The sequence below is a fragment of the Coturnix japonica genome, chromosome 15 (genome assembly GCF_001577835.2).
Source record: "Coturnix japonica isolate 7356 chromosome 15, Coturnix japonica 2.1, whole genome shotgun sequence".
NCBI lineage: Eukaryota > Metazoa > Chordata > Aves > Galliformes > Phasianidae > Coturnix > Coturnix japonica.
The window spans coordinates 4,760,777-4,786,504 of record NC_029530.1 but is presented as its reverse complement, the minus strand read 5'-3'; the positions used below and the strand labels follow the sequence as shown (position 1 = coordinate 4,786,504).

Genomic DNA, 25,728 nt, shown 5'->3' with positions numbered 1-25,728 from the left:
ACATAAAGCAATGGCAAACTCTGGCACCTGGATGTAAGCCTTGTTATTCTTATTGCCCCCAAATAGTTCCTCCTTCCCTGCTTCTGACTTATTAGAGCTTGGATATTAAGATGGGCTTTGATTCAGGCTGCTTCGTTCTTGCAAGGGAGCAAATTCCAAAGCTGTGGGGCCCTCATCAGTAAATGCAAAGATGTGAGGGTTGGCAGCAACCTAACAAAAGATGTTGTACAGCCTCCTCATTCCACAGGAGAAAGGTGATAAGGGCGAAGCGAGTGAACAAACAAGCTTTGGCAAATAGTTCTGAAGATGCACGTGTGACACTAAGTTCATTTTTCTAACTGTGCCTTTTGGTGTTTTCTTGGTATAAGAACTCTGAAAGTTTGCATGTAGGCTGTATGCTTGTGATTTCTAACTGGATTGTGTCAAAAGCACCATACCAGAAGCAAGTTGTTGGTTTTCCACCCATGGCAGAGGGACAGAGCTCCTAACTGGCAGTTCCTACAGGGCTGGTTTTCCTCACAATTCCTTCCTCAGTCTTGTGCTAAATGAAGATGTGAAATAATCTCATTAATTTGAAGTCAATCACCTTAAAAACCCCACTACTGTTTTTTGTTTTTTTTTTCCCATCCAGTCAATGAATTGCAGACTTTTACTCTCTCCCAACACTTAAAATTCACTCACTGTATGTATATTAAACACTTAAGATGTAAGTGATCTTATAAATGTGTCAACATCAGTGAACCAATTATGAAATAATTTATCTCAGTTAGCTTGAATTGAATCTAACAGCTACTTCTGTACCCATCAAATAACGGCTGGGTTGTCTTCTATCAGGCAAGGAGGTCTGGAATAGCCTTCAAAACAAAGATGGTTATATTTGTTAATTTTGGTTCTTTATTTCTAAACTGTGTCCACTGGAAAAATTGGAGAATATGCATGGAGCACAGTGAGCTGCCTAGCAGAAAGGAGCTGTGAAGGTCTGGGATTTCACTGAAATCACTTCCAACCCTTTTCTGTTTCTCCCACCGCAGTGTTGCTAGAGAGTGCTCGGAAAGATGCCTCTTCTAGTTTGTTATGAGCAGAGGAACTTTTGTATGCTGGCCAATGTGAGGGCACCGTGTGCCATTAGCACTTGCACTGTCCATGCCTCAGTGAGGCCTTGATTCTACCTACTGTATTATGGACAAAGGCCACTATATAGTCTCTTTTATTATAATAACAAAAGTGTACATATTCTTACCCTGATGGTATTTAACATTGCTTTCTTTGCTAATTATAGGATGCCTGACCCGGATTTCACCGTCAGAGATGTGAAGCTATTAGTGGGTAAGTTATTTTGAATGCACTGGACTAACTCTACACAAAGCAGAATTGCTCTGAAATACTTGTCTGGTTGTGTTTGCAGACATTTGTGATAACAGAATCTGGGAAAAAGAATAAAGAAGTAATTTGTAAATTAAAAAGGCTGGGGGAAACCCTAATTGGTAGTTGGGCTGACGAGGCTCTGATCTCATGCCGGATAATTGGCTGTTTAAAGGAAATTGAATGCTTTTGCTCTTAACAGGTGTTCTATGTACACTTTTGTGATCTTGGAAAGCAGCAGTTCCATCAATTGAGTTCCTCTTCTTTTATCTGTTGTAGAGCATCTGTTGGTAAAAGGTGTGATCAGAGCCCTATCACCTTTTGCCTGTGCTCTTCTCACAGACTTTATCAGTGTCAGGCCAGGTCAGTGCTTGGAGGAAAGGCCGCTAAAGGGACTGAGCACAAAGCTCTGCAAACTGCCTGTCTTCGATAAGACATAAAGCAGAAGTGGTGACTGCGGTCATCAAATGTTTCCTAGCAATTTTGGCAGAAGAAAAAAACTTAAGCTACTTTCCGAGTAGGAGATTACACAGTATGTTTCTTTGAACTCTTCTTTTACTTAAGATGGATGTGTTTATACTGTCTCTGAAATAGTTACTGAAAAGTGATACTGCACTCTGCTGAGGCATGTCTGTGGAGCCAGTGGAGCTCCGGGTTGTGTAGCTGCTGTCCTTCAGAGACCTTTAGCTGCATTCTTGTTAGCCGGAGTTGATTGTTGTTATTCACCTGTGTTGTGGCAGGAGTTAATCTTTTAGAGTAGTCTGTTCTGAAAGAATTTCTGAGAATTGGTTGTTTGATAATCAATAGGGATATCAAACCTGAAGGCTGCTGTTAAGAAAAACAAAGGAGAGAAACTTGGGCTACATTTCTCTTAGCTGGGGTTATCAGTGAAAGAGAGGTTATCTCTGCTAACCTTCCTTCACAAACAAAACTTGGCAATGTTACTTAATTTATAATCGTTTATAAGCTCTGGAAAGAACCTCTTTGGGTTAAAATGTTGAAGTGCTGTGGGAATTGCTATTTAGTAGCATTGCTCTTGGTTGGTTTGCAGTTAAGTCAGGACAGTGTGAGTGTATTTGTAATTCCAAACTTACAGATTTCCTAATAAATGGCTATGTGTAGATACTTGATCACCTCTTTTTGTTGTGGAGATGCCAAGTGCTGGGCCCTGTTTGCAGTGTTCTGTGAGTTTGTTCCATTGCTGAGAAGTTGACATTTTTGCTTCTGGAAGTGTTGGAGTTGAGGCTCAGATGCTGAGATGTTTTGGAGCAGCATAGCATTGTATAGCAGCACTGTTTTTCCTGTCCAAAAGTCAAAGTGTGGGAGTTGCACTTCCTCAAGATTGATGTCTCCTGAAATATTGGGGGTGGAGATTCCTGTGTACATGGCCAGCAAAGCAGGAGGATGTTTATAAAACAATGGAGCACAATTAACAATTGTAATTAACATTTAGATTAACCTTTACATTAAGGTGTGCCCTTGCTCCCAGCTGGTTCAGCAATCCACTGTGTGCTCCAGGCCATGTACTGCATGTCACATCTTTTTTTCACTGGGTTTGGACAAACTCCCTCGAAGCCATTGTGTTGAACCTGTAATTTGGCACAGGACACTGTCACCTGTTGCCTTTTATTCCGTAATACGATCATGACTTCTGGCATCACAGATGGAAGCTTTGATCTTTCAAAAATCTAAAATATTTAGGGAGTTGATGATAAGTTAAATCTAAAGGGTAGATGGTAAGTTAAAGCTAAAGGGTAAATAATGAAACTCACATGAGGTTCTTATGTGGCATCGTCTGTCGCTGCAATTTGTGCTGTAACAGTTTCATTGAGACTAAGAGCAAATCTCAGCTTTGTTCTTTACTTTGGAATTATGTACTTTGTTGCATCCTCTTTAAAGTTTTTAAGAGCTCATAGTTTTTAATAGCACCAGTATATTATACCTATCGTTCTCTTAGAGTCAGGGAAGTATACTTGTTATGGAAAGCTTTAAAGAGTAGGTGTTGGATATTGTGAAAGCACTTAAATTCTGCACAAAGCTATTGACCTCAAATTATTCTGTAAATAATTTGCATTTACAGTGTGATTGTAGTATCACTTCGTATTTGGGCATCTGTACATAACAAGGAAATAATAATACTTGGTAGCTTAGCTTTTTAAATTTCACCTTAAGAACTGTAGCCTGTGGCAATAATGAGGAGAAAAAAAGTGATTTTCTTGATTTCTGGTTGACCTTATTTGTGCTTCTGTGTCCATTTGTTAACATTTCAGCAAACTTCCAAAGAAATGTTGCCATTGCTTTTTGGAATTTGCTTTGTTTTCATTGTTTAAAACAATGCCTGTAGCAGCTGATATTTACTTTGGGAATGTTTGTGACCTGCATGCTGCTTTGTATGAATGTGCACCCATGTGTAACGTGTACAAAATGCCTTTTCATACAAAAGGCTTTTAAGGACAAACACTTGAAACTGCACAGCTGGGATAATGGTTGTAAGTAGACTCCTGCCTTGTAGGGAAGATATCCTGCATATTCTCTAAGGCTGAAACAATGGATTAATTTCAGCAGTTGGAATTTGTCTGGTTGGTGAAATGGCTTTGAGCCAAGGATACAAAGGGAGAAGAGGAAAGGAATTCCTGAGCTGCCTCGGAACTTGAGATAACTCTTGAAAGAAGACAAAGTCTGTTGTAATTTAATAACAACTGGGCTTTGATTTCATTGCCTAAGGTGGTTTTGATTGCTACTTCTGAAGGACGGGATGTCATTGTCATCTCTTCATCAGCTGGCTGACTTAAAATTTTGCAAAGAGTGTCACTGGCCCTCTTAGCAACTCCATAAACATCTACACTAGTAGCTGCAGTGTTAGTGCTGCAAGCTTCTTATTTTTGCTTTTCGCATGTAGTGCTGGTATACTGATATTTTCCAGGGCCCTGTTGTGACAGTTTCTTCCACCAGTGATACTGTTGAGTTGCAGCTGAAGTGTTTGTCACAGATGGGCAGGAAGGTGTTATCTCCAACCAGACCTGTGTGAATGTTTTATGTGAATTTCACTAAAGAATAAGGGAAATACACTTACCAGTGTTAACCTAAGAATGAAGCAGGAGAAAGGTGATCACCTTGTTAAAAGCCAAGCAGCAGCTGACCATCTTCTAGCCTTTGCTGTCTCCGGATTCAGGAACCACATGCAATCATTTGCTTTAGTCTTTGATGTCCAGAAGCCAAAGTGTTTCATGTGCCACTGGGCTCTGTAACATGCATCACTTCATCTTATTGCAGGCTGGGGCAATCTCCACCTGGATGTAGCTTTGTGGGCCATGTTTGTACATCTGCAAAGCCTTAGATTAACTCTTTCTGAGCAACTGCTTCCTAGTGATTTTATCATTATTCGTCCCTCCTACATATTTGTTCCACCTCCGAAACTGATCTGCTCTGAAAATTGTATCATGGCTGAGTTCACATCAAACTACAAAGCAAGTTAGAGGCTCATAGTGTGGTCTGCAGGCAAGTAGGGGAAATTTTGTCTTCATCTATGTAAGGTTCTCCATCCTGTGAAAGGAAATTAGTTGTGCAGAGACAAAAGAACAACAAAGCAGCCACGCACTGCAGTTCAGAGAACTTTCCATCATTCTTCTGAATGCCTTTTCTATAGAGCAACGCTTCATTTGTTTCAAGGCAGTTGTGAAATTGGAGACTGAGAGGAGTAAAGAAGGAGGCTCATTAGAAAAGCTTGTTTATAAGGCGTAATTTCCAAAATTAACCTGCCTGTCCAAAGGAAGTGCAGAAGTCTGCCCTCAGACTTGTACAGAGGGCTTGATGAGGATGGTTCTCTGTCAGCAGGGATTTATCCTGTGAATTGGAGCACAGTTTTTAGAGACAAAGGGCTGAGCCAGGAGCCTGGCTCAGGAGCCATGAGGTGCTGCACCTCCAGGAGGCATTGGTCTCTTCCTCCTGTTCAAGTAGTGTGGGTTTTTTCAAAACACAATGGATGAGACTTTTGTATAAGATGATCTTACATTGTACCTCCCCTCCCATATTTGGCATCTTTATCGTTTCATTAATAAAACAACCTGTGGGCTTGTTCTTCACTTTCTGTGAGAACTGACACAGAGGATACTTAGGCTCAGGGTCCTGCACAATGCACTCTGTGTTCATTAGGTGGCTGGGAGCCATGGGTGGCAGCTCTGGCAGCTGAGGTGCAGGGGATCCAGCAACATTTTGAGGACAGGAGATAAGGGTGAGTTGTTGCAGGATGGAGCTGGGATGTTCTCCATAAGTGTCTGTGAAATAATTGCGTGTAGGTGCTGTTTCCTTTGCAAAACTAAAGCCTGTGATTTAAGGGTACTGAGCTATAGACTTGACTATCACTTTTTTCAAAGGGAAAATGGAAAATCAGTAAGCAGTGTAGATCAATGCCAGTGATTTGCCACAGGTGTTTTAAAGCTATTCTTGCACTATTATAAAAAAAATTTCATTGAGATTTTATGAAAACGATCAGTTCTTCCAATATACTGTTCCATGGCCAAAATATGTTTTAAAATCTCCAGTATTTATTTCAGACTTTTTTTTCTTTAATAAATCAGGCTCCAGTTGTCCTCACAGTGATGCTGCTGGGATTGCCAAAGTGCTTCATGCTGAGGCTTTTCTGTAATAAGGATTTCTGCCAAGTTGAATCTCAATGAGATCAGCAAATAAATGTTACTACTGAAACAGGAACTTTCAGGTACCCCAAAGGTAGGATGGACTCAAACCAACAGTCTGTCACCGAAGTGGTTTGTATCGTGCTGGTGGTGTGAGCTGCCTAAACTTCCAGCTGTTGCATTTCTTTTTCTATGTGAGAACTACGTAGTGGAAACATAAGGACCACTCAAAAAAAAGTGCTGTTCTGTTGGAGCAATTAATTCCAGTTCTTATCTGGCAGATGTCCCCTTTCCAAGTGCTACATTGAAGAAACACTGGCACATCCCTTTTGTCTCTTCTTTCTTTTCCCTTGAGCGACCTCTCCTGTTTCCTTTGCATCTGTCCTGTGTTGGTGAGGCTGCTCTACTGAACATAACTCATTTCACCCCCTGATCCCATCATAGTTTGTGAAAAAGTGGAGAGAAATCCTTTCAGCCTGGAGCAGGTGCTGCCATGATCAGCAGCTGTGGACCACTAACAATGGAGGGATCAATGTACCTGGCTGCCAGCAGCAGCAGCTTGATTTAGTGATTGGTTTTTGTTTGTTCATCGTGGCATCTGTGGGACATGTAGGCATATGTGTGCGGAGACACAGTCATGTCACTTCTGATCTGCTTTTTGCTTGCTCAGATCAAGGGGGAGTCAAGCGAGCTGGGTACAGTGGGCATGTTGTGGAGCTGTGCTGGACCTCCTCTTGGGCAGAATTAACATTAGAAACTACTTAGAACCCCCTTGAGTTCTTTTACCATGCTCTGGTGCCAGACAATCATTTTTGTCATACAAGTTATAACATTTCTATTCTTAGTGCTACTCATTGGCACTGCATCTAACAGCACATTTTCTTGCCCTGCCAACTAATCAAATCTAAACTGGTGTCCTGCTCTTCTTTCTTCTCTTCCTGCTCTCCCCGTTTCTAGTAGTGCTCTCTTGTCTCCTTCCTGCTTACTGGATTGGGTTCCGTGAGGTGCCTCAGAAGGCTTTACAAGTAGAAACCTAACCCAGCCTTCTTCCTCCCTCACACAGAGCAGGCGGACTTTCTATTTCTGTTTTGTCCCAGTTTAGCTCTCAGCACTGATGCTGGGCTAAGACATGATAGATGTGGTCTTCTGCCTTGGTGTTGAGTGAGCCTTGATTCACAATCAGGGCTTCTGTGCAATAAAATAAAAATGTTTTCTTTGATGCTCCCTCCTTATGCTTAATAAAAAAGAAATAATGATGTTTGCCCATGTTTAGCACGTCTGCTGCCTTGCCATTTTGGAAGTAGAACCATCCCTATTTTTAGAGCTGAGCTTCCTGTTTGATCACTCTTTAAGTTTGTCCTTTGATTAACACAGTAAAACTCTTCCAAAAATAATAAAAATCTTAGTTGAACTGAGACAGTTCTGCTAAAGAAGTCATGTTCCTGTCCAGATATAAACAGCTGCAAATCCTCTTTGAATGAATGCTGTAATGAAAATTAAACTTCTCTAAAAGATATATACCCACAGTGTCAAAACATGAAAAAGGAAATTAACTGATACATCTTGCAAAGTCTTAAATATTTCTTGGTTGGTGGTGTGTTCTAGTGTCATAAGTTACCTTAGTCCAAAATTACCTTCAGCTGTAGGTGTACCCTTAATATACCCTTAGCTAAGTATTAATCAGCATGTTTTAGAAGTTTGCTGTCACCACAGCTATGTACGTCTCAAGCTGCTCCTGCTGAAGTGTGGAAACCTTTTTCTTTTTTGTATGGCTTTCTATGGCTGAGGTTTAGCTCCAAGAACTGCTGGAAATCACAGAGGTTTTTTTAGGGGTAGATGTAAAGATATTAATGGCTTCTTCATAATACCACTAAAACACGTTATTTACCTCTTTTAGTCTCATAATGTTAAGGTTTAAGACTTTTTGCTTGCTTAAGCTCTTCCTGTGGACATGCTTTAAATAAACCTTTTGTTGCATGAAGAAATCTAACCTCATGGTTTATTGCAAGTTGGCACTTCTATAACAAATGGCAGAGTTCCTGATGCTGCGGATGGAAGGTGCTTGTTGGGTATGGGCACCCTTGCATCTCTGTAAGAAGGAAATAATCTGACCTCACTGAAGGTCTCCAGTCTGGGACTGCTTCTGGCCCTGGTGCTGCAGGGCAGTGGCTGGGGTCTGCCCTGTGGAAGGGGAACAGCATGTGGCAGAACCACCATGGGCACATGGAAGTGTGTGGAAGTGCCCAGCTGGACTCTTGCTGCTGGTTCTGAAGCATGGGGCATCTTATCCATTTCAGCAAGGATGTTCTGCTCTGATTCTTGTCTGTCTAGTCAGTACAGGCTATCATGTATCTGTGCTCTCTAGATCAGAAGCTGTAGAGGGGTTGACTGGGATTCAGGTCAAAGCTGCAACTCTAGGTACAGTTAAACCATTGGTGAAGCCAGCAGGCTTCCTAGGGCTCTGCTGAAAGCCTGCTTTGCAGCCCAGGGATGTTTTTCCCTGAGGAAGAATAAAGATCAAGAGGGAGCAGCAAACCTGACTTTCAGCATTCAATGTTGGTTTCTGACTGCAGGCATCAAGCTATTTGTCACGCACATCTTAATTCTGTCACAAATAGTTAAAATAGTTCCTCAAGACAGCTTTATCCTCTCAATGTGGGAAGGCTTAATAATGTCTGGGAAATGGTTAAAAGAAGTGCACACACATCCTCAGAAATCCTGCCTTAAATCACATCTCTCAGCCTCTGTGCCTTCCTTTCTCTTGTTCTTTGCCGGTCTCCCCTTCTGGATAATATTTAACCTTCTCCTAGAGGCAGGAAATAGATGGAACAGCTGAATCTTTTCAGGAGAGAAGAGACAAATGCTGGCAGTGAGCCCGAACCGCTGGGAAGTGGGCAGTGAGCTGAGGCTGTGAACCTGTAATTATATGTCTCAAATTTTGCAGGCGGTACTCCAGGAATCATTATGTACAGGCTGTTTGATAGTGCTGTGGTTTAAAGGAGAAACAGCTCCTCTAATTACTCTTTAATTTGGAAGTCAAGAGACTGTCAATTCACATCTTAGCTCTTCTGCTTGTAATTGATAATCAGGTACATCTAACAACCCTGTTATTGAACCGGGCCTCATATTTTTAATTCATCAGGTAACTGCTACTTTTCCTTTCAGAAAGGGTAATTGAGAGGCTGTATGAGGTCGCTTCCAGTGCAGCTGAGATCAAACCGAGATTGTACTATGGCACATCTCAGACTGCCACAAAGCCCTTCAGATTCAATTTTTCAGTATCAAAGTGCTTAACCCCTCTGGGCTGTGGTCTCTGCTTTAATCCTCAGGCTGTGGAAGCCAGCAACCAGGCTGGAACTAATTCCGGGGCTGTTTAGTAGGACTTTGCCCCAGTTGATAACCTAACAAGTGGAAAACAGACTTTCCCCCTAAATGATAAAGTTAGCAGTTAAAAAACAACAACAAAAAGAAAATTTAAAAAAAAAAAAAAAAAAGCAAAAAGAGAACTAGATTTTGTGTATTGTTTCAAATGTACAAATACCAGATTTAAGGGTGTTTGTGCTTTCTCACACATAACTGAGCTTTCTCCCCATCCTGCCTCAAGGTGGCAACACTTCGTGCAGTGCTGAGTTCTGACCGTGGAATCAAATCCCATCTTGGTGGTGCTGCGGTGGAGTTTGACTGACGAGCCAGTGGGGCCACTCCAGACTCACACTGTATAAGTTTTTCTTTTTGATTACAAAGCTTTATGGCCTGGAGTTCCTTTCTAGAATCATTATCACATCTGTCACTGTCACTGCTATCAGTGGCTAAGGATGTTTTTAATGGAGCAATGAAATCCAAGCTATCGTTCCTGCTGAAATACTGCTCCCAAGCACACAATAGGCCAGGTGCTGCAATTATTAATAATTCCCTCTGATGGCATAATATAGGCTCTCTGTTTTGCTTTAACACAATTTACTAGAGTTATTTCTTCAGCGATGGAAATTGTTTTGAAGTGATTTTTTGGAAGTGTTGCAAGTTTGTTTGCTGGAATCCTTCTCTCCTGGCAATGAGGCATGACTCTTGTGGGCTCCCTTTTGCTCACGAACAAGTGAACTGCTAATTAGGATGATGAAATTGCTGAGAAGGGTGAAACCTTCCAGTTGGCCGAAGAGGAGATTGTGGATTAATCTGTATAAAGCTGAAGGCTCGACAGAAGCTGCTGTTCAACATTCTGGTGCTACTGAGACTTGTATGTCTGCCACTCAAGAAGCTGCAAGTGTGTCCTGTGGTTTTTGTGTGGAGATCTAAAGTGAGCGTTTCTGCTGCTTTCATCTCCACTAGCAATGACTGGAATTGAGAATACACAGCAATCAGTATCAGGTGTTCAGCAGTTCATATTATCTGCTTATGCAGCCTGCTTTTTATGGGTAACTTTTGTATGTGACCAAAAGCATCTTGAGAGGCACATGCCTGTTTAGAAAATTGCACAGGATGATTTGGAGAGCTGGTTGCCTTGTGTGCCCCCTGCTACCATATTAAATCAGTTCTTCACAGATTTTAATGCACTCCTGCTCATGTCATCTGTGTAGAGGAGGGAAGTACTCTCCATCTCTCTGAAGCAAAGGCAACAGATGACTGGCTCAGTGTCATACTGGGCAAACGGTCTTGTTCCAGGTTAGTTCCCTGCTGACTGTTTGAGCTGCTTAGGACCTGGGGAGGTACTGACTCTGTTCTGTTGTCCTCTAACAGCAGCACCCCTGCAGTTGTTGAGAATTTGCACATTTAAAATAAATCAAAAGTTTCTGTGCATTTGCAGGAAGCCGTCGAATAGTGGACGTGATGGATGTGAACACTCAAAAAGGTGTTGAAATGAGCATGTCCCAGTTTGTGAGATACTATGAAACACCAGAGGCCCAGCGTGAGAAACTCTACAACGTCATCAGCTTGGAGTTCAGTCACACAAAGCTGGAGAACATTGTCAAGCGCCCCAATGTGGTAAGGGATTCTGTTTATTTTCAGTTCCTTTCCAATAATCAGATGCTTTGTAATAAATAATGGAGCTGTAGGATGCATGCTATAAAGATAGTCATGTGAAGCACCTGTAGCCCTTCTCTGTGTAGGATCTCATTCTCCACTGTCGGCTTGACAGTGGAACTTAATTTACAGGAATTAGGTGCCTGATGAGCTCTTAATCATGTGATTTGTACTGATATCCAGTTCCCTTGAATGTATTTAGAGGAAACTGCATTTAAAATTACATACCTGTCTGTTGTCTTTTGGTATTGTGTAAGTGCTAATGTGCGAATACAACCTAATCCAAAATAATAATAGAGCTATTTTGTAATGTAAAATATAAAGCTATTAATGCCCTTAAAAAAAAAAAAAAAAAAAAAAAAAAAAGAAAAAAAAAAGCAGTCTTAGTCTGTGGCTTGGTGAAGAAGGAAATTGTGGATTATCTCTAAGGAGGAGGAGGAAATATAAAGCTATAACCTGGGAGCTTAAATTCCTTCTACAGACCCTGTTGTTCACTGCAAAAATGTTCAAGGGGAGCCAAAGCAAAAAAGTTGAAAACACACGTATTAAATATAGAAGTTTACATGTAATTAAATCATCATAATTACTGTTAGGTCAGAATTGGCAGAGTCAGAGGAAGAAGGTAGATTTGTATGCATTTTTAAAAAGCTGGTGACTATTGTAACCTCATGGAGTTACTAGCAGTGAAACTGTGACCTTGTTAATAAAGATAATTTCATTCATTGCTAAAAAAGTAGCCATATGTGAGTGAGGATTACAGCATCAGCTCATAGTGCGCAGTGATACAGTGGAGAACTGGCACTGGAGGTTTCACAGTGTCTCCTCCAGACACTCACCAAAGAATTTGGGCATCAGCCCTGGTTGATCAGAGAATAAAGGGACTTCTCAGAGCAGAATGAGCACCTACTTGTTCCCACTGAGCCTGTTTCTGGCACTGGATGTTCACGGTGCTGCAGAGTGTAAAACTATAGTCCTCTGGTGCTTTGCTGTCAGCCACTTTTCTTGCAATTTCTAAGTGCTATTCCAGCTATACTAGCAGGTTGGTTTTTTGTTTTTTTATTTTTTTTTTTCCACTGGGGACATTTCTTGTATTTGCAGGCAATATAAACCCCATACTTATGCCCAGACTTATGCCCAGGGGAAAAAAAAGTAGATGGCTGATTTTATAGCTGATTTATGGAAGTAATTCTTAAGTAGGGTTTGTGTTCTGTTATGCATGTATCACAAATTGAATATTAAGCACTTATTCAGAAGTTTATACAGGTTTTTGCTGTCATTCAGAGACTAGCCAGGCAGTTTTAGAAGTGCTCTGGGGAGTTTCCGTGTTCAGCTGATCCTGGTTTTCCCCAGCACATCATTCTGAGTGAGCTTTTAAAACATCTGTGTTAATTTCCTGGGTGCTCAGGACCGAAAAATGCAATTAGGTCCCTATTACCTTATGTAAATTAATTTTTCATGTTTGTTTAATGCAGCCTGTGAGTGCAAAGTGGTTTGTAAAATCAACGATATTTAGATCTCACTGGAAGAGAGAGGGTTCTCTTTCAGCACCTTTTAGGGAGATACAAGAAGAGGGTGTCAGGGACTGTGGGTCCAGTCAGTACATGAAGTCAGATATTAACCGAATACTGTATTTGTAGGAGTGGATCATTTGAAAGCTTCAGGGCTATTTCAGCCCACATGAGGCAGAAATGCTTGACTTGTGTCTATTGTGTAAAGACTCTGGGTTGCAATATCAGGACGTGGGGATTAATTCAGAATTGGGGCAGTAATCATCGGTTTTGTTTTCACATATAACTGTGATAGTCACGTAACTGGTACTACTTCTACTGGCTGCATCATCTCCCTTTGACTCTTCTCAAAGTACTGCTTGTTATCAACAGTACCTGGTGCAGATGGAGAAACAGAAAAGTGACAGCCCTAACCTGCAAGAATGTCACATGCTAAGTGCAGCATTATGAAAATGCTCTGGGGATGCAAGCCTTTGGGTCAGCTCATACAAATAACTACTCTTGTATGGGTCTTTTGAATGATGTAGCAGTCAGGATGCTATGTTGAGTGCTGCCCAAGGTGACTAGCAAACACCTTTGATAGGCCTTGCAGCCCTTGTTGACCCACAGATAGCACGGCAGGTTTTGAGCTGTCTCGGGATGTACAGCCACACTGTGGCCAAATACCGCACTACAGCCTGCCTAGTCACACTTCCCTCTGTCACTGGAGTTTGCTGTTTTGAAACCTGGTGTGTGTGATCCACTTGTGTAACCAGAAGGGAGTATTATTGGTACCGAGGACATCACATAAAATGACCAACGAATGAGACACAGGCTTGACCTTACTGTGGCTGATGGACACCTAGTGCTCTGGCACCCAGAACAGTTGTGTTAAAATGTCCCTCAACAGGCACCAGTTTCCATCTCCTCTCCATCTTGCTGGCAATGTCTTTCTCACTGTTTTCTTCTACCATGTTTCCTAAAAGTTTGGCATTTGAACAAGAACTTTGGTGAATTTTAAGCTGAAGGAGATGATGTAATTACACAAATCAGAATGTGGCCAGAAGAATGGGTTTAATGTTCCTTGAAATGTAACATATTGGGAAAATGTAATCTCTTTTGTGCTTGTATTTTAATGTTCATAAATGCGGTTTCTGGGATACTGGCTACAATAAAGTATGCCTGCTGCTCATCTGCTGCTGTCACTGTTAGAGTTCCAGCCAGCAGGGGTACATCCTACCATGTGTTCAGTGACTAACAGTTGATTTTTGGGGCTTCTAGGTGGACTTAGTCGACTGGGTGGATAATATGTGGCCACAGCATTTGAAGGAGAGACAGACAGATGCTACCAATGCTCTTTCAGAGATGAAATACCCCAAAGTGAAAAAGTAAGTTTCTTTAAATGCTTTCCTCTTGACCTCCTGGTTTAATTCCTTTTGAACTCAAAAGCTGGAAGGAAAGGAAATCTTTATTTATTTATTTCCAGTGAGTAGGAAGAGAGATTGATGTGACTGATCTGTTAAAGCAGTCCAATACTGACAGGCTGTTCCAGCTTTGAAAGAGAACAGTTTTGTATTTGAGAATTTTACAATGGACGGTTCATGATCTTAAAGCTTAAGTTTGGGATCTTCAGGAAAGGAATACTATGTATATGTGTGCCTTTAAAATTTCTCAGTGCAATTTTCCAAATACTTTAAACTGAGAAATAATCTACGATTTGAGTACGTTTTCAATCAAATCCCTTTAAGGAGAGCTTTTTATTTCTCAGTTTTCAGCAACTGTTTTGAAAATGGCAGACTGCCTCTGATCTTAAATAAGGATGTGAGAGTGGTCTAATGCTGTAACAGGCTTCCTAGTGAGGAGGCTGATGTGCCATGCCTATTGGTGTTCAAGAGGCACTTGGATAGTGCCCTTAACAGTATGCTTGAACAGTATGCTTGAACTTCTGGTTAGCCCTGAAGTGGGGGGAGGTTGGACTTAGTGAACTGTTTAGGTCCCTTCCACCTGAACTATTCCATTCTTCAAAAGCACTGCCCCCAAAAGCCCCTTCACAGGATGCAGATGTCGTATAATTCATACAGTATAATTAAAGTCCTTCTGTAGGCTGGGTTCAGATCCTTCTCAGGTTCTAAACTGCTAATGGCTGAAAAGTTGTTAGTCAGCGCTTCATGAAATGAGCTTGCAGTCCATTTTTAATGGGTGTGGGTCTCCCTCAAAAATATGTTTCTGCCATTTGTGGCTGTTTACCAACCTGCTGGAGTTTTCAAGTATTGGACTTGCTGCATACGTTGTGTCTGGTGGCAGAGGACCCTCAGAACATGTTTGTGGATCACAGGTAGTTTGTTCTGCTCCTGCCAATCCCACTGTAGTCTTTGGATGAGTTTGATAGTATAAACTCACCTCACCACTCCTTCTGTTCTGAAATTGTAGTGGCTTCTTTGTAGTTGTTTTTTAGATATTTGGAGTAAAGATTAGAGGAAACATACCACTTTTGGAGGCCTGAAAATATGCATTGTAAGAAGTTCCATAGGAATGAGCAGTGGAAATTGGGGTTACTGTTAATAATGTAACAGCTGTTGACTTGTATGGCCAGTGAACAGCAGATGATCCTGGAAGCGCTGAATTGACTTCACTGTTGTTTCTGTTTTAGAGGCATTTTCTATTGGCCAGACCTAATGCTGGCAGCATCTCACACTCTGTTGTTGAACCAACTTCTATCGTTCTGCAAATTGCTTAGAACTGTTTCCAAACTGTAATGTCTAAAATAGATCGATACTAACATATACAAAGAAGCGTGCAGTCACAAAGTGATACACACCACTTCGTCTCTTATTCCATAACAGTAAATGTTCCAGAAGGTGTAGGTCTCCATAATAGGAGGGGCTTTGTAGCAAACATTGTGAGGAAGCCCTGTCCTGTGATGTGCTGAGCACACTGATTTCAGTACAAGTTAAAGGTACTGTATCCTGAACAAATAAACTGCTTGTTAGGGTCGTCAGATATGGATAAGAGTGCCAAGTTCACACGTGTGTCTGGAAATGTCCTATATGACTTGTCTAAGGTTGTACATTCTGAGCGGAAAATAGAACTCAGGCAAATTGTTCCCCTTTCCCAAGGGGGTTAGTCCACTAAATAACATGCTTTATTTATAATGAGCTAAAGCTAAGGAGCAGAATCAGGATTCAAATCTTCAGGATTCCCAGACTGTACAAAGTTAGGAAGTAAGGAAAACTGTCCCTTACCTGGAGCAGATGCTCCAGATACTGAGAAAAAATGCAGTAAGTAAAGAAAACAAGGCAGAGCTGGTTTAAAGGACAGAGTAACAACATGACTAACAGAATTCAGCAGAAAAAGCAGAGTGTATTCTTGCAGTTCACTACTTGCATCATGAACTGCCAGATGGTAGGTTTCAAGGAGGGATTTTAGAGAAGTAGCAATACAACAGATTTTGACATGGAGCTTTTCCCATGTGTGGGGGGTGACCTTGTAGAAAGGAAGAAATGCCTGTTCAAGAAGCAGGCACATAACCACAGAGGTTGCTGTCACTAGCAAAGGGAAGTTGGAGGCTGGCAGCTTGATAAACTACTAGATATGATAGGTAAAAGGAAGCTAAACAGTGACAGATTAGGTGCTTGAAATGTGAAAATGGAGTTTGCTGTGGGGAAAGAGAGTTGCTGTGTATAAGGGTTAAAGGCAGCTGGAGTGCAAGAGGATGAGCTAGTGAGCATCATCTAGCAGAAGGGTGATTTCTAGGAGAAAAGTGATTTACAGCAGTGGGAGCACAAAATTCTTGCTGATCTGTAGAAGCAGCAAAGATAAATTTAAAAGCAAATACTGATAATCTAGGAGCACCAGGGAAGTTGTCTTGGATCAGGACAAAGCTCCATGGAGCTCATGGTGCTCATGGTACTCTGCTGTTCCCTGCTGTCATGGCTACTCTGGGAGGACTAGGAAAACAGCATGAGTATATAATGACGCAGTCCCTTAATAGACTTCTGAACTTACACTGTAAGCAGTTCATGCAGGGACTTCCTGAACTGGAAGTGGTTTCTGTGTGCTTAGTGACTCTCAGGAGATTTTTGTTCCATAGACTTGTCCAGTTTAAATATGAAATCCTCAGGAGATCAGCTTTCTCCATCTCTGGGAATTCAGATTGCCCCTTTCCTGTATAGATACCAGTCCCAGCTATCGCTGTGAGCGCCCTGAGGGCATGAGCCCTTATTAAAGAGATTGTGTTGATCATGGAGCTAAATGTCAGTGCTGTCACTTGTTTCACGTGTCCCGTTTGTTTCTGCAAATCGCCAGCATTCATATTCTTTAACTCTGACTGTTGTTGCTTAGGAATTGGATGGTTTCATTTCATTTTGCTTTTTAGCGTTCTCATAATACTGACTTTGCAGTATGCAATACCCACCATTAACGTGTTCCCTACAAACAAAAAGCACTCCAGCGAGCGCGTTGCAGTTTTGCAGACACAGATGGCATTACCAGACACAAATGTCTGTCTTGGCTCCTGCACATCGAGTTCCGTGCTGGGAGTGAAGTTAGAGAACGCTCCATCTGCTGCGCTGCTTCGGTTACTAGGAGTGCTACACGTGCTGGGGGCTGCTGTGCCTTTCGCTTGGATTTGCACCATTAACTTTAAAAAAAAAACAACACAACAAAAACAGGGTAATGAGGTTATTCATCTGTCTGTAAGTGAATGACTACTTTCCTACTAAGAGCCTTAGAGGGCTGAATTAAGCGAGGAACAGTTTATATCAAAAATAAGTACAACTTTCCAAGCGGTGCGTCTTAAGCAGCAAGAAAACATGAGAGGTTGGGGGCTGAGCTGCTGTGATGGTGCTGAGACAAAATACAAACTGATGGAAGTTGGCATTGCCCCTGAAAAAGCTGTCCCATGCCCACACTGTCCCATCGTTACTGCCAGAACATGCTGCTATGCAGCTGCAAACTAAACTGGACTAGAAATTGGTCTGGTTGAAAACAGACTCAAAGATAAATTGGACACTTTTCAGGCCATTCCAGCCACCACGTGGTTGCACGGATGTTTGTGCCAACCAACAAGCAGTGCAAGAGCGTGACAAGATCATGGCAGGGGGATTGCAGGCAAAGCCCTTCTGCAGCTCGTGTGAGGTGCAGGTCTATGTTGTGTTGGGAGCAAACAGCAGCTCACTGCTGCTGAGATCACAGGGCATGTTCACAAAGCAGCAGCAGCAAAATAGCAACTGTGCCAAGCCTCCATCACTGCAGCAGCCTTTTGGCCTTCAGAATTCTTCTTACTTAGAATACCTATACACTACTATAATCTCTAATATCACTGCTGTCCTTCAATAAGGGATGATATAGGGGGACTGGACTTGATCAAGCCCCGTGATTGTGTGATTTTACACAAGACATTGACTTGTTCACAAAAGGGCGCTGCTCTGTTAATACACTGTTAGCCCTGTTTTTCCCTCTGCCAGGCGGTTACTCAGCCGTCCATTCCTTTCTCTTCATTCATTCCTTTGCTAAGCAGAGATGGATTTAAGCAGATGCTAAAATGTTCTGTGGAGCTGTGGTCTAATTAGAAGCTGAGGATGTGCCTCTGGGGACTGAAATTGCCCTTTGAATTGAGGGAGCTCGCGGGTCCCGCAAAGCAACCTGGTGCTTTTTAATGCATGTGTGATACTTCTGTGCGTGCTGTGTGTCATCTGTGAATTGTTTTGGATACAAAACTGCCCCACAGATTTAATTAAGTACCAGAAAATGAGACCAGTAAGCACAAGTTCTCAAACTTTTTAACCTAGTCAGGTAAATAAAACTTCACGTCTTCAACTTGATGCATTACCCTCAAATCCTCCCTTGCGTACAGCTTGGAGGACTTGCACAGTCACACGTACAGCTGAAATAAATGCTGGTCTTTGAAGCTCCTTGTGCTGTAGCTGAGCAGCCATGTCACAAAGATGGAGAGACGAGCTGCATCTGCAGATGCCACAACAGTGTTCCAGCTTCATGCGCCCAAAGGGAGACAGGCCAGGTTTGTGTAAATGGGCAGGTTGCTTCATTTCTCCGTGGCCATCGCTGCCTTCTCAGAAATTTAAGCTTCCAATTAATGGCTTCCAATGGCTGGGATGTAAATAACTCCTTCCTTGTGAGGTCCCTGCATGCAGTGGGTGGCAGGCCAGGATCAGGAGCACCCCGGGGCCTTGGTGCTTCACTGGCACCTTGGATGGGAGCGGGGTGAGGTGGGATGAGGTCGGCATCAGCTGTTCTCTTTGCTACCGGTGTGATGTGAATTTCTGGTTGCTTTGCAAAATCTCTAGTGCAAACTCAACCTGTCCCTTATCTGGTGTGTTGTTTTTGTCTGCCTGACTCAGCTTGTAACCCCCTCAGGGCAGGCACCAGGTCCTTTATGTGCTTTTGAAGTGCCTGCTGCACGCTCCACCTTTAATGATTAGTTCCTCCGTGGTGTGGAGAGGCGATGCTCTGCCTGAAGAGCTGCTCACCTCAGGCCCTGCTCCTGGCGAGGGATCCGGGGCTGTGGGCTTCGCTGTGCCCCTGGAAGGCGGATCTGGCCCCGAGGCTGCAGGTGGGTGCTCATGCCCTGCTTGTAGGCTGGGGGACCCCACTCCACGAGGGGAAGCAAGGGGGAAGCCGGGAACCCCCTTCGGTGAGGGTCCCAATCTGTGTAGGAAGGCCAGGGTCCTTCCAGGAGGGGGAGACGGGTCCACCCCTCCTCCGTCGGGGACCCGGGGCCCTCGGGCCTCCCGCAAGGGCTGCGGGCGGCGTCGGGGCTATGGGGGCCGGTGGGGCTGGGGCGGGGGTGGGGCGGCAGAAGGGGCCGCGAGCGCTGCCCCGTGTCTCCCGGGTGACAATGGCTCCTTTTGTCTCACGGCGTAATTTGTGCCTTTCCATTACGGGGCCCCTGTGCTGGAGCGTGGATCGGGCCGTTCCCGTTGTGCGGGGCCTGCTCCTTCTGCCCTGCTCCTTCAGCCCTGCTCCTTCAGCCCGCTCCGGCACTCGCTGTCGGTTCATGGGTTTGTGGTATTCGGTTTCAGGCTCAGGGATTTCAAGCAGCCGGCGCTGCTCCTGGGAGGAAGGAAGAGCGAGCTTTACTTTTCTCATTGGCCCGAACAAAAAACAGAAGCCTCTGCTGGGGTTTGGGAGTGGTTTATGGGCTGAGCTCAGTGGCAGGGGAGCCCTCGCAATGCCAGAGGGAATAGAGGCGTATGGTGCGCGATACCTAATGCGAGAGAAAGGAGCTGAGCTCAGGGTAATGCCGCCTGCGTGTGCTCACGCGTCTCCCCCGAGTCCGTGTGCATTTCCGTGCATGTGCATTTCCCTGCCTGTGCCGTGCGCGTCTGCATCGTGCCGTGTCCGCTGCTGTCTTTGTTTCGCTGTTTGCTGCTGGGTTCGGAGCGATGCGCGGCGAGTGCATTGTGGGTTTGTGTGTGAGCTCCGCGTTGTTTCGTCTGCTCGGTGCTCGCCTTCCTTTGCATCATCCCCCTGCTCTTTTTGGGGATGATCTCCCCCGGGAGTTCGCAGCTTACTCCATGTTTCTCCGCATCCTTTCACTAACGGATTTCCCCAGGTTTTTTGAGGGGGGAAAGTTCCTATTTCCCCTGTACCTCATATCCTTCAATCCAAAATAACACTGCGTTAACCTGAACAATTCCCGGCTGTTGGAGCATGAAACAAACTCCGGTGTGGAAGGGCAGCTCTCTAATGGGAGATTACGAGCAGCTGCCTGGTGTGAAGCCCATTCTGGTGCTGTGCAGGGGTTGGATGTGGTGGAGAACAGCTGGGATGGGGCATCCTTTGCATCCATCACCTGTGCTCTCAGTGCGTGCCCCCAGCATCATGTCCCTACACACTGCTTGGGGTTGTGCACCCATAACCCCGTTACCTGCCGCGGCCCTGCATCCCTATCAGCACACACACCGTGCAGCAGCTCTATTTGAGTGCTGATGGTGATTATTGCGTGTGTGCGTGGTACAAAAAGCCTGGAAAGTTGCTGGTTCCCCACAGCAGCAGCTGCAGGAGCAGCGTGTGTGGGGCTGCGCGGGGCCATGTGACTGCGGCGCCTTGGGAAGGAAGCGCAGAGGTCAATGCAAAGGCATCGCATTGTGCCTGTAGGGCCGGACAAAAGCAGCCCGGTGGGGTGGGTGAGCAGCAGGAACCAAAGGGGAACTACATTGCACAGTGGCTGCTTTGTGGATGGGAAGGAAGGAAGGTGTGTGTGTAGTTCAGGATGCGGGGTGGGGTTTGGTTAAGCACCATTTGCGTGGTAGCACACACCTGGGGTGGAATGGAGGCTGTGTGTAGGGAGATGCATGAAATCAGAGGGGAGTGGGCAGAAATGTGTGTTGGCACCACTCTACTGCTTGTATTGCTGTATTGCTGTACTGCTGTATTGCTGTACTGCTGTACTGTCTGCCTGGGTGTTCTCTCAGCGCCGGGGTTTGACAGGGCACAAATGCTGTTGTTTTCTATCCCAGTGCAGACAGATGAGCAGTTCAGCTGCGTGCAGATGTGCACAGCCATACAATGACCTGCCATACAATGAGTTCACCCTCACCCCATGGCACCCTGAGCAGGCTGTGCACAGGTAGCCCTACAGAGCTGCTCATGGTGTATTTCTATGGCCTTCCACAGACAAAAGGAATTGATTCCTAAGGGTTTGGGTGTCCCCTGGAGCACAGTGCAGACCCTGCTCCTTGTGCTGCCCACAGACACAGTGTTTGTATCATTAGCCATGATTCAACCGGGGACTTTGTGCAGTTTGGCTCAAAGAAAGGTGACTTCCTTCCTGGGCTGTTATTGCTTTTAATTTCAGTCTGACTTGTAGTAATCAACAACATCTCGGTGGGGCTGCGACGTGAAAGGAGAAATTTATGGGGGAAAAATAAAAACAAAAAAGAGCATTGTGAGGGAAGGACTCGTATTTTGAACGTATTGAGCACACTGAGCTCGGACAGCCCAGTGCTGGCTGTGGTCCCTGCCCCGGGTATCGCTGCTGTGGGCGCTGTGAGGGGATCGCGGTGCCGAGCCGTCATGGCGGGCGGCGGGACCCTCGGCCCGGCCCTCCCTGCTCACTGCCAGCCCGGGCTCGCGGCGGTTGCTAGGCAGCGGCTCCTGGGGCCGAGCGCGGCGCTGATTGGTCGCGCGGCCGCAGCCTATGGGCGCGCGGGACGTTGCACGCCGCCTGCATAGTGCTGAGCCTCCGGCACCTGGATGTGCCGAGAGAAAGGCACGGGGTGGGAGACCTGATTTGTTATTATTATTATTGCCTTCTTTAAAAATAATTCTTATTTCCCCTCCTCGTACTGTCCCGTAACCAAAAAAAAAAAAAAAAAAGCCAAAACAAAACAACAGCATAATAATAATAATAATAATCCCCCCAACCTTAAAAAATTCCCCCCAAATCAAAACCAAAATAAACCCAAATCAGGCCATGAAACGGAGACCGGCACAAGGACGAGAGGTTAGTGCTGATGGTGCGTTCCCTGCACACCGGGACGGGGCTGCGGGCGGGGGGCACCGACACGGGGTGAGCTAACGGGGGGCCGGGCTGAGCTGCGGCCTGACCGCCTGCACTGCTGGGATGTACAGCCTGCACTGCTGGGATATACAGCCTGCACTGCTGGGATGTACAGCCTGCACTGCTGGGATATACAGCCTGCACTGCTGGGATGTACAGCCTGCACTGCTGGGATGGATATACAGCCACTGGGACTAAAAGGAGCCGGCCCACCAGGCCAAGGCTCTGCCCCCCGCTCCTCACTGCGGTGACACGCAGGTGATGGCAGCTCTTATGGGCAGATGTTTTGCAAAACTTGGAGGCTATTTGCGTCCAACTCCTGGTGAAGGTTATGGCCGAGAGATGAAGGAGAGCGTGGAGCGGAGCAGCCAATGCCGGGTGGTGCAGTGCTGCTGCTGACACGAGGATGACTCCCAGCCTTCCTCCATTCCCAACCCTGGGATCCTGGTTGTCCACACAGCAAACTCGAACTCAGAGATGCACGTTTTTCAGTTACAGTCTAATTATCGTTGCTTCACGACACAAAAAGCCCTGTGCTGTAAATGCAAAAATACGATTGGATGGAAATGATATTGCACATGCAATGCTCTGTAAATTAAGACATGGAAAATACTGTCTCACACTGATTCTGTTTTATCCTGCGCTCTGTTTTCAGGTACTGTTTGATGAGTGTGAAAGGATGCTTCACTGATTTCCATATTGATTTTGGAGGCACTTCAGTGTGGTATCACGTTTTCCGTGGGGGGAAGGTAAGTGAACCTTGCTTGATGTTTGTTTTTATTCCTCTTATGGCAGGAAGAGGTTGCTTGCTTTTGTTTTTCTTTCACTTTTTTTTTTCTCTTTTTGGTCTTCCTTGCTAGTTGGTTGTCAGTCTGTTTCAGTTACCTTTGAAGCAGATGCAGTTTGCAGAACTGGAAGGACACTGTTTACCTTTATGAAACAAGCAAGTGATTTGTTTGCAATGTGTAATGTGTGTGGTGGTGGTGGTGGCTTTGTGTGTGTTATTGCTGCGTGGTTAGAAGTGTCACGCAGTGTACGTGGCTCTGTGTACCCTTGTTGGGTCACAGTGCCCTCGTAAGTCACCTTCTGTCTCTGGAGCTTCATTGTAGAGATTCCGTGTTCCTTCTGTGTGCGCATTATAGCTGAGCTGAAACATTGCAGAATAGAGACATGTTAAAATGTGAACACAGCCATACATGCTGTATATCTTCACTGGTTGAGGTTGCTTTTCCTAATTGTAGTGTAGGCAGCGTAAGGTCTGCATACATACATAGGATATAAATGGAGCAGATTGATCGTGTCTGTTGTGCAGATACTGTTTAACTCAGTGCACAGTGAAGTTGTACTATACCAGCACACTGCTTTGAACTGCAAGTGAGTTGTGCAGGCATCTTCTGAATGAGATCTTTCATGGAAGAGAGGTGTATGGGAAATTGATAATCACAGCCTGAACCTCTGATCAATCAGCTGAGGCGAGTGTTGGGTCAGCTGTGGGAGCACAGGTGAGAGTCATTTAGCTGTGCTCCTGGAAGGGCTGGAGCTTGACTCCATCTCCTCTAGACTTCATTTAATGGCTGACCACCACTAAGGCAGCATCTCTTCGAGATTGCTCCTTGGTAGGCATTGCCTCAGTAGTTCCCAGCAGACCGAAGGCTTCCATTTGGGTGAGTTTTTCCTCTAAATAACCTTTTGGATATTTATTACCATCTTTTCATTATTGTCACCGTACAAGAGGTGACAACTGACAGTTATCATGCCACTTCCAGCACGTAATTGCTGCTGCTGTCTGCTCTGGACCTCAACGTACAGTACCTGGAAGCTGTGTTCTATGCAGACAGCAGGCTTGGTGCTCTGCGTTCATTTCTCTAACGCACAATAAACTTCTCGGAATTTCTCAGCTGTGTATTTTTGTTGACTGTGGGTAATAGTTACATCTGTGCTTTATTTTTAGATCTTCTGGCTGATTCCACCTACTCTGCAGAATCTAGAACTTTATGAAGAATGGGTTCTCTCAGGAAAGCAAAGTGATATCTTTCTGGGAGACAGGGTGGAGCGATGCCAAAGAATTGAACTGAAACAAGGCTATACGTTCTTCATTCCTTCAGGTATCACTTGCTGGCTATTCTGGAATCACTGGAATTGTTGAGCTTGGCTCACAGCTCTCTGTAAAGCAGTTCTTCACATCTAAGGCCTGTGCTGAGCTCTTTATTTGCTGTGGCAAGACGGGGGGCTGAATGCGTTTGATTTCCCAGGGATTGTCTCATTCAAACTGAAGATGTATGTACAGTGATCACTTGAGAGAGGCCCTGGGTCTTTGGGGCTGTCAGTCCACCACTTCTCAGAGGCACCGTTGACTTTTGTTACTGCTGTTGGTTTCCTTGGAAAAGCACTTTTCTGTTGTTCTTATTCTGAGGTAAAACTGCTGGTAAATATATCCAGTGACCTGTGATCTCCTCTGGCAAGTTTACCTACGTTTCAGTTACCCACGACTTTGCTGCTGTCTGTGGTCAGAGGTGGATGGATTCCTGATAGAGCCCAGTGGAGATTTTGCTATATGGAAGAGCAGGTGTTACACTCCAGCAAAGTTGCTTTGCAGGGAAACAATGTTATTTTACGATTATAATTGTTCAGGACTTGTGCTGACGTGGGTTGTGCAGGGTGGGGATGTCAGCCAGTAGCCCAGGTGTGCCATGATTTCACACTGCTGCTGCCTCAGTGGCTAAATTGCACGACTCAGGCTCTTCCTACAAAGCAACCAAACAGTTGCTGTTTGAAGGTGGGTGTCTTCAGGCCTTTATTCTGCTGCCTAAAATGGATTAAGGATGGTGCAATCTATAACGCTCTTCATTTCAAATGATATCAAGCTTTGCTCTCTTTGACTATTATGGGTCTACAAGCTTCTTTATAATGATATAATACATTGCCTCTGTCTAGTAGAGCTTACCAGGGAAATAAATATTGATAGCCTTTTTACATGACAGAAGGACTGCTTGGTAGTTCTTCAGCTTCTAGAATTACTCTGTAGAGATAAGATTGTTACAGTGTTTTTTGTTTAATCTTGGAGATGGATAGAATAGTCATGCAAAGACATGGGTAATGTTCTTGCTAACTAGGGAGCGCTATTAGTATCAAGTGAAGCCTCCAAATTTGGGCACGTTTGGTAAGTATTTGGTCAGAATCAGCTTGGAGGTGACAGGTAAAAGGACCTGGAGGGTGGAGGAGTTAATCCATTAAAGGAATTAGGTCTTCCCTTGAAACAGGTCAGAATGTGCTGTTACTGTTTAAACTGGGTGTTTGAGTGTGCCTGTGCTGTTTGCTAAGATCTGTTACTGCATCTTCATATTTATCTTTGTTCCCTTGTGAGCAGCCTCCTACGAATAAGACTTTCTGTGTGTTAGTTTAGTCACAGCAGCTGGAATACAACACATTGTGGGAGATTATACAGGGCACAACTGTAGCGTGGTGGCTGAAGTGTTCCCACACGTGTTTTTTGACTGTAGTTTTCTTAGGAACACCCCTAGTACAGAAATGCCCATATCTCAGCTGTTATAGACCCCATGGCATGTTTGAAAGACATAGCCTTGTCAGAGAGGTCAGTTCTTGTGACCCCTTCGCTCTGGTTTGTGGGGGTATCACACTGGTTTATGTTAGAATGTGTTAGTATGTGCTTTGTAGCTCTTAGTGCTTGGGCTCTGGTAATGGG

The 25,728-nt window shown here is 44.5% G+C and overlaps 1 protein-coding gene across 13 annotated transcripts in view; it reads left to right on the top strand.

The window, feature by feature from the left end:
• KDM2B (lysine demethylase 2B) overlaps positions 1–25,728 on the top strand; it is a 99,298-nt gene that overhangs the window by 8,774 nt on the left and 64,796 nt on the right. For 11 of the 13 annotated variants that reach the window (XM_015877687.2, XM_015877690.1, XM_015877696.1 and 8 more), the window contains 5 exons: positions 1,280–1,326; positions 10,798–10,976; positions 13,784–13,890; positions 22,681–22,774; positions 23,977–24,130. In XM_015877687.2, the coding sequence (XP_015733173.1) occupies positions 1,280–1,326; positions 10,798–10,976; positions 13,784–13,890; positions 22,681–22,774; positions 23,977–24,130 (581 nt within the window). Of the gene's footprint in view, positions 1–1,279; positions 1,327–10,797; positions 10,977–13,783; positions 13,891–19,641; positions 19,758–21,680; positions 21,969–22,680; positions 22,775–23,976; positions 24,131–25,728 lie in introns of those variants that run through there. The other 2 variants (XM_015877698.2, XM_015877697.2) reach the window with 2 other exon arrangements.